At 47.7% G+C, this 7452-nt stretch overlaps 1 protein-coding gene across 1 annotated transcript; it reads right to left on the bottom strand.

The window, feature by feature from the left end:
* Positions 1-3297: 3297 nt before the first annotated feature.
* LOC114451204 (mucin-5AC-like) lies at positions 3298-5711 on the bottom strand. The gene is made up of 3 exons (XM_028429780.1): positions 4614-5711; positions 3456-4569; positions 3298-3357 (listed from the first exon to the last, which is right to left on the bottom strand). The coding sequence occupies exons 1-2, from the start codon at positions 5709-5711 to the stop codon at positions 3529-3531; spliced, it is 2139 nt and encodes a 712-aa protein (XP_028285581.1). The 3' UTR covers positions 3298-3357; positions 3456-3528.
* Positions 5712-7452: the final 1741 nt, after the last annotated feature.

The following is a 7452-nucleotide window of genomic DNA, read 5'->3' as shown; positions in this document are numbered from 1 at the left end:
ATGTTTTTTTTTTTTCGTAGAGTCAGACTGAGCCACCACAGTTGCCACGTGTGACCTCCAGATCAAAGGGTAACTTCAGGGGCAATCCTTTACTTCAGACACAATCTGACTGAGCACATGTTAAGCAGTCAGTGACATTGTAGTGATGGGTGTGATTCAAACTTTGGTATTCTTTTGTGAAAGAGAACAAAAACCAGTGATTACTATCCTGTTGGTAGGTTTATGAATAAAGCCTGAGAAATGTGCCGGACACACCTTTCCACAATAGACAACACATGTTGATTGGATAACACATGTTTTTCTTGGATAAGGTTTGTTTTATCTGTCTGTGCTCCCTCTTTCTTAAAGCTGACCAGTGACGTAAGAGTAGAAAAAAAATGCAGCATGGAATGTTACTATTATTAATATTTCCAATTCATCGACTTGATATTTATAAATATTATGCATGGCGTCAAAGCTGGGTAATCTACATTAAGCCTCACCATGATATTTGAATGTTCATTTTTAGAAGAATGAACCCTTACAGCACTGCCTGTGACCTCCAATATTAAACAAATGAGATCTCTATCAATAGTAATAATAAAAACAGATACAAATATCCTCACACCATATTCACTCTATTTATTTGCCTGTTTTCCCCAGACGGAACATAAATAAATCAATTAGAACTAACCAGGGAGTGGATACAATAACATAATCAGCCAATATCATTAATCCTACCAGACAATAAAATACAAGTCCTATTTAATGGCAGAAAGGTGTAGACAACAAGAAGTAAGTCCTAAGAAAAATAATCAACCTTTGTTAAAAGCTCCTTTACTTAATGTAATGATTGATCTTTTTATTTTCTATTAATCCGCCTCACCTGCTAGTGTTGGTTGGGAGTCAGCAGTTGCGTGAGTCACTTTAATAGAATAATATCCAACCATAAACATAATTACTGTTCCCAACACAGGGTGGGTCCCTTTCTGTACAATAGCTTCATACCATTAAACAGTCAGAAACTGTGTCTGTATCATGGTTTTGATGCAATTGGTTACAATTAAGAGCTAGCAAGTATACAACAATCCAGAAACTCCTCTTAAAGAGTAATAACTCATAATAATAACCAGAAATAATGTAATTTATATGACTTAGTGTTTGGTGCACTTAAGGGACCAGTGTGAGGACATTAAGTGTAGTCGTGGATAAAAAACAATAAATGCAATAATATACCATTCATTATGGACACAGTGACAAGTTTTCTCATTTAATTAACAAGCAAAACAAGCTACAGTTTATGAAACAGATAAATTCTCAACATTTATTTTCAACATAAAAGCAGCCAAAAATTATAAATATGAATATGTGCAAACAGTGTAACTGAGACTTATAGAGAAGATACAAAGCAAGTTATAACAGCAGTTACTTGTTTCTAAAGGTGCTACTTCAGTGTGCCCATAATTAGCACACTATTTTTTTAAATTATTATTTTAAATTAAACTTAGCTTATATATTAATGTTTCTCATTTAGCATGATATACAATATTTTCGCAAAGCAATAGTGTGATTGTGCAAATACTTTCTGATAACCCGTGTCTTCCTGCATGGCAATAAATAGCTCAGAGAGGAATAGAATGAATACCCAAGTGAATATTTAGTAGTAATATGCTCAAAGATGGCCGTGTCATTCTGTCATGTTTAGGCAGGATCCCCAGTGTTCCCACACAGTACATCTCAACAGACACACCTAATCCAATGTTACTAAGACATTAGGTTCATCTGATTCCTGAAGGTTTTGTGTTTTTATGAGTGATGGCAGCCGTGGAAGTCATCACAGGTTCTACTGCTGGCTTGTCAGTAGCCATGACAACAGCACCAGGCAGCATGCTGTGAGGACACTGATCTTGTGGATCACACCAGAAGCTGTGAGTGAGAAACAAAACATTAGTTTAGTAAATAATTGTCCAGCTTGTCATGTGTTATCAGGCAGCATTAAATGTTACTCACATGTGTCACTGACACTGATGGAGCTGCTTTCAATGTCGAAGCCCACGACAGAGGAAGATGCATTCACCAAAACTTGTTTGATCTCAGTGTCAGCAGGAACACCTGTGTTTTTAAAAGTGAGGCTGAACGTGTTGACAATTGATCCTTTCCTGCAAATAAAAAAACATATTAATTTTAGTTTTTACATCAGTATACAATTTTGATACCTTAAAAAAACTTTAAAAGTACCTGAATGACTGCACTTCCAAGGCTTTGAATGAAGAAGGGAATTGTTTGCTGTAGAGAGGTTCAAGCTGCAGACACAGAAACCATCTTTAAATGCTGTTTTTACACAGATTGTATGTCACATAAAGGTTTTTTTGTTGAATGAAATTATAAAATGCAGCAAAATGATCTTTTTGTGATAGACCTAATTTTTATGAAAACTTACCTGAGACTTTATCTTGGAGTTTCGATTTATAAAGGCTGAAGATGATGGATTCAGCAAGTCGTCTATAAACGTGTCAAGAACAGATCTGAAAATCACAAATCTTGTTGCTATAGCGGCAGTTGTGGATGCAGTTGTGGTGGTGGCAGTTGTTGGTGCCACGGTTGTTGGTGTGGTGGTTGTTACTGCAGTTGTTGGTGCCACAGTTGTGGCTGGGGCAGTTGTTGGCACCGTGGTTGTTGGTGTGGTGGTTGTTACTGCAGTTGTTGGTGCCACAGTTGTGGCTGGGGCAGTTGTTGGCACCGTGGTTGTTGGTGTGGTGGTTGTTACTGCAGTTGTTGATGCCACAGTTGTGGCTGGGGCAGTTGTTGGTGTGGTGGTTGTTACTGCAGTTGTTGGTGACATGGTTGTGGCTGGGGCAGTTGTTGGCATGGTAGTTGTTGGTGCGGTGGTTGTTTCTGCTACAGTTGTTGATCCCACAGTAGTAACTATAAAACACATTTTGAAAATATAAATCATTTCTGCCACATGGTTATAAATCCTTGTTTTAATATGATTAACCTTTGGAAAAAATTTTAAAAATACTTACGAGCACCAACATTTACTGAGGCTGGATTTAGGCTGACAGTGAAGTTGTTGGTAGAATTTACAGCTACTACTAAAGTCTGAGATACTTCTTCTGGCTTTGGGAGGTCTGTAGTGGGGACAGTATTATTGAATTCAATCCCCATCTGTGCTTGAGTTCCTTCCTCTTCTGCTTTTACTGTCCCTGATATTGAAGCAGGACTGTGAAACAAAAAATGCAGGAGAACACATACATATGAAATAGTGTTCATTTATGTGGGTTGCATAAATTGTCACCAAAATCTTATTTACCGAAACTCGATCACAAAGCATCTGACGAAAAGATGACCATATTGATTCTTGTATATCATATTAAACTGTGAAAAAAGAAAGTGAAAGGTTTCAACAAACAACAATCTTAAAGTGGAATTAAAAACCTTCTACTTTAATGCTGCAAGAAGAAAATTTCACTCACTGTTTCAACCACACGTTTTTCAAGGTCTTTAAATTTGTTGCTGCTTCGGTTTTTGAACTCAGTATCAAATCGTTCACCATTCATGTCGACTTTGATTTCGTAAAGATTTGAAGGAGCCACGGTGGGAGCAGGGGTTATTGGAGCAGCAGTTGTGGGTGCAGCGGTTGTTGGCGTAGCAGTTGAGGGGGCAGAGGTTGTTGGGGCAGCAGTCGTGGCTGCAGCAGTTGTTGGCACAGAGGTTGTTGGTGCAACAGTTGTTGGTGCAGCGGTTGTTGACGTAGCAGTTGTTGGGGCAGTAGTTGAGGGGGCAGAGGTTGTTGGGGCAGCAGTCATGGGTGCAGCAGTTGTGGGTGCAGCGGTTGAGGGGGCAGCAGTCGTTGGTGCAGGGGTTGTTGGTGCTGCAGTCGTTGGTGCAGCGGTTGTTGGCGTATCTGTTGTTGGGGTAGCAGTTGAGGGAGCAAAGGTTGTTGGGGCAGCAGTCGTGGCTGCAGCAGTTGTTGGTGCAGGGGTTGTTGGTGCTGCAGTTGAAGTAGCAGTTGTTGGCACAGGGACTGTGGGTGTAGCAGTTGAGGGAGCAGAGGTTGTTGGAGCAGCAGTCGTGGGTGCAGCAGTTGTGGGTGCAGCGGTTGTTGGCGCAACAGTTGAGGGGGCAAGAGTCGTGGGTGCAGCAGTTGAGGGAGCAGAGGTTGTTGGTGCAATAGTTGAGGGGGCAGCAGTCGTGGGCGCAGCAGTTGTGGGTGCTACAGTTGTTGGGACTGCAGTTGAGGGGGCAGAGGTTGTTGGGGCAGCAGTCGTGGGTGCAGCAGTTGTGGGTGCAGCGGTTGTTGGAGCAACAGTTGAGGGGGCAGCAGTCGTGGGTGCAGGGGTTGTTGGTGCTGCAGTTGTTGGTGCTGCAGTCGTTGATGCAGCGGTTGTTGGCGTAGCTGTTGTTGGGGTAGCAGTTGAGGGAGCAAAGGTTGTTGGGGCAGCAGTCGTGGCTGCAGCAGTTGTTGGTGCAGGGGTTGTTGGTGCTGCAGTTGAAGTAGCAGTTGTTGGCACAGGGACTGTGGGTGTAGCAGTTGAGGGAGCAGAGGTTGTTGGAGCAGCAGTCGTGGGTGCAGCAGTTGTGGGTGCAGTGGTTGTTGGCGCGACAGTTGAGGGAGCAAGAGTCGTGGGTGCAGCAGTTGAGGGAGCAGAGGTTGTTGGGACTGCAGTTGAGAGGGCAGAGGTTGTTGGGGCAGCAGTCGTGGCTGCAGCAGTTGTTGGCACAGAGGTTGTTGGGGCAGCAGTTGAGGGGGCAGCAGTCATTGGTGCAACAGTTGTTGGTGCAGTGGTTGTTGGCGTAGCAGTTGTTGGGGCAGTAGTTGAGGGGACAGAGGTTGTTGGGGCAGCAGTCGTGGGTGCAGCAGTTGTTGGCGCAACAGTTGAGGGGGCAGCAGTCGTTGGTGCAGGGGTTGTTGGTGCTGCAGTTGAAGTAGCAGTTGTTGGCACAGGGACCGTGGGTGTAGCAGTTGAGGGAACAGAGGTTGTTGGAGCAGCAGTCGTGGATGCAGCAGTTGTGGGTGCAGCGGTTGTTGGCGCAACAGTCGTGGGCGCAGTGGTTGTTGGGGCAGCAGTCATGGGTGCAGCAGTTGTTGGAGCATCAGTTGTGGTTGTAACAGTTGAGGGGGCAGCAGTCGTTGGTGCAACAGTCGTTGGGGCAGCAGTTGATGGAGCAGAGGTTGTTGGGGCAGCAGTCGTGGGTGCAGCAGTCGTGGGTGCAGCAGTTGTTGGCGCAGAGGTTGTTGGGGAAACAGTTGTGGGTGCAGCAGTTGTGAGTGCAGCTGTTGTTGGTGCAATAGTTGAGGGGGCAGCAGTCATGGGCGCAGTGGTTGGCGCAGCAGTTGTGGGTGCTACGGGTGTTGGAACTGCAGTTATGGGTGCAGCAGTCGTTGGCACAGGGGTTGTGGATGCAGCAGTTGTTGGTGCAGAGATTGTTGGGATTGTTGGCGTTACCACAGCAGTAGTAGGCACAGCGGTTGTTGGGGCATCAGTTGTTGGGACTGCAGTCGTGGGAGTGGCAGTCGTGGGTGCAGCAGTTGTTGGTGCAGTGGTTGTTGGCGCAGAAATCGTGGGAGAATCAGTTGTTGGGACTGCAGTCGTGGGAGATTCAGTTGTTGGGGCAGCAGTCGTGGGTGCAGCAGTTGTTGGCGCAGAGGTTGTTGGGGCAACAGTCGTGGGTGAAGCAGTTGTGAGTGCAGCTGTTGTTGGTGCAATAGTTGAGGGGGCAGCAGTCATGGGCGCAGTGGTTGGCGCAGCAGTTGTGGGTGCTACGGGTGTTGGAACTGCAGTTATGGGTGCAGCAGTCGTTGGCACAGGGGTTGTGGATGCAGCAGTTGTTGGTGCAGAGATTGTTGGGATTGTTGGCGTTACCACAGCAGTAGTAGGCACAGCGGTTGTTGGGGCATCAGTTGTTGGGACTGCAGTCATGGGAGTGGCAGTCGTGGGTGCAGCAGTTGTTGGTGCAGCGGTTGTTGGTGCAGTGGTTGTGGGTGCTGCACTTGAAGTAGCAGTTGTTGCAGCAGAATTGGTTGGTGCAGCAGTAATGGGCATAGAAGTCGTTACCACAGCAGCAGTAGGCACAGCGGTTGTTGGGGTATCAGTTGTTGGGACTGCAGTTGCGGGTGCAGCAGTCGTGGGTGCAGCAGTTGTTGGTGCAGCAGTTGAGGTGACAGTTGGTGGAGCAGTAGTGGTGGGTGCAGCAGTTGTGGGTGCAGCAGTTGTGAGTGCAGCGGTTGTTGGTGCAGCAGTTGAGGTGACAGTGGTTGTTGGCGCAGCAGTTGTGGGAGCATCAGTTGTTGGGACTGCAGTTGTGGGTGCAGCGGTTGTTGGTGCAGCAGTTGAGGTGACAGTGGTTGTTGGCGCAGCAGTTGTGGGAGCATCAGTTGTTGGGACTGCAGTCGTGGGTGCAGCGGTTGTTGGTGCAGCAGTTGAGGTGGCAGCATTTGTTGGCGCAGCAGTCATGGGAGCATCGGTTATTGGAACTGCAGTCGTGGACGCGGCTGTCGTGGGTGCATTGATTGCTTGTGCAGTGGTTGAGGGAGCATCAGTCGGCACAGTGGTTGTGGGTGCAGCGGTTGTTGGTGCAGCAGTTGAGGTGACAGTGGTTGTTGGCGCAGCAGTTGTGGGAGCATCAGTCGTTGGGACTGCAGTCGTGGGAGTGGCAGTCGTGGGTGCAGCAGTGGTTGGTGCAGCGGTTGTTGGTGCATTGGTTGTTGGTGTAGCGGTTGTGGGAGCATCAGTTGTTGAGACTGCAGTCGTGGGTACAGCAGTTGTTGGTGCAGCGGTTGTGGGTGCTGCACTTGAAGTAGCAGTTGGTGGAGCAGTAGTGTTGGGTGCAGCAGTTGTGGGTGCAGCAGTTGTGAGTGCAGCGGTTGTTGGTGCAGCAGTTGAGGTGACAGTGGTTGTTGGCGCAGCAGTTGTGGGAGCATCAGTTGTTGGGACTGCAGTTGTGGGTGCAGCGGTTGTTGGTGCAGCAGTTGAGGTGGCAGCATTTGTTGGCGCAGCAGTCATGGGAGCATCGGTTATTGGAACTGCAGTCGTGGACGCGGCTGTCGTGGGTGCATTGATTGCTTGTGCAGTGGTTGAGGGAGCATCAGTCGGCACAGTGGTTGTGGGTGCAGCGGTTGTTGGTGCAGCAGTTGAGGTGACAGTGGTTGTTGGCGCAGCAGTTGTGGGAGCATCAGTCGTTGGGACTGCAGTCGTGGGAGTGGCAGTCGTGGGTGCAGCAGTGGTTGGTGCAGCGGTTGTTGGTGCATTGGTTGTTGGTGTAGCGGTTGTGGGAGCATCAGTTGTTGGGACTGCAGTCGTGGGTACAGCAGTTGTTGGTGCAGCGGTTGTGGGTGCTGCACTTGAAGTAGCAGTTGGTGGAGCAGTAGTGTTGGGTGCAGCAGTTGTGGGTGCAGCAGTTGTGAGTGCAGCGGTTGTTGGTGCAGCAGTTGAGGTGACAGTGGTTGTTGGCGCAGCAGTCGTGGGAGCA

This window comes from Parambassis ranga, chromosome 18, assembly GCF_900634625.1.
Source record: "Parambassis ranga chromosome 18, fParRan2.1, whole genome shotgun sequence".
Taxonomy (NCBI): Eukaryota; Metazoa; Chordata; class Actinopteri; family Ambassidae; genus Parambassis; species Parambassis ranga.
Note: the sequence above shows the minus strand (reverse complement) of the source record. Positions and strands in the feature narration are given on the sequence as shown.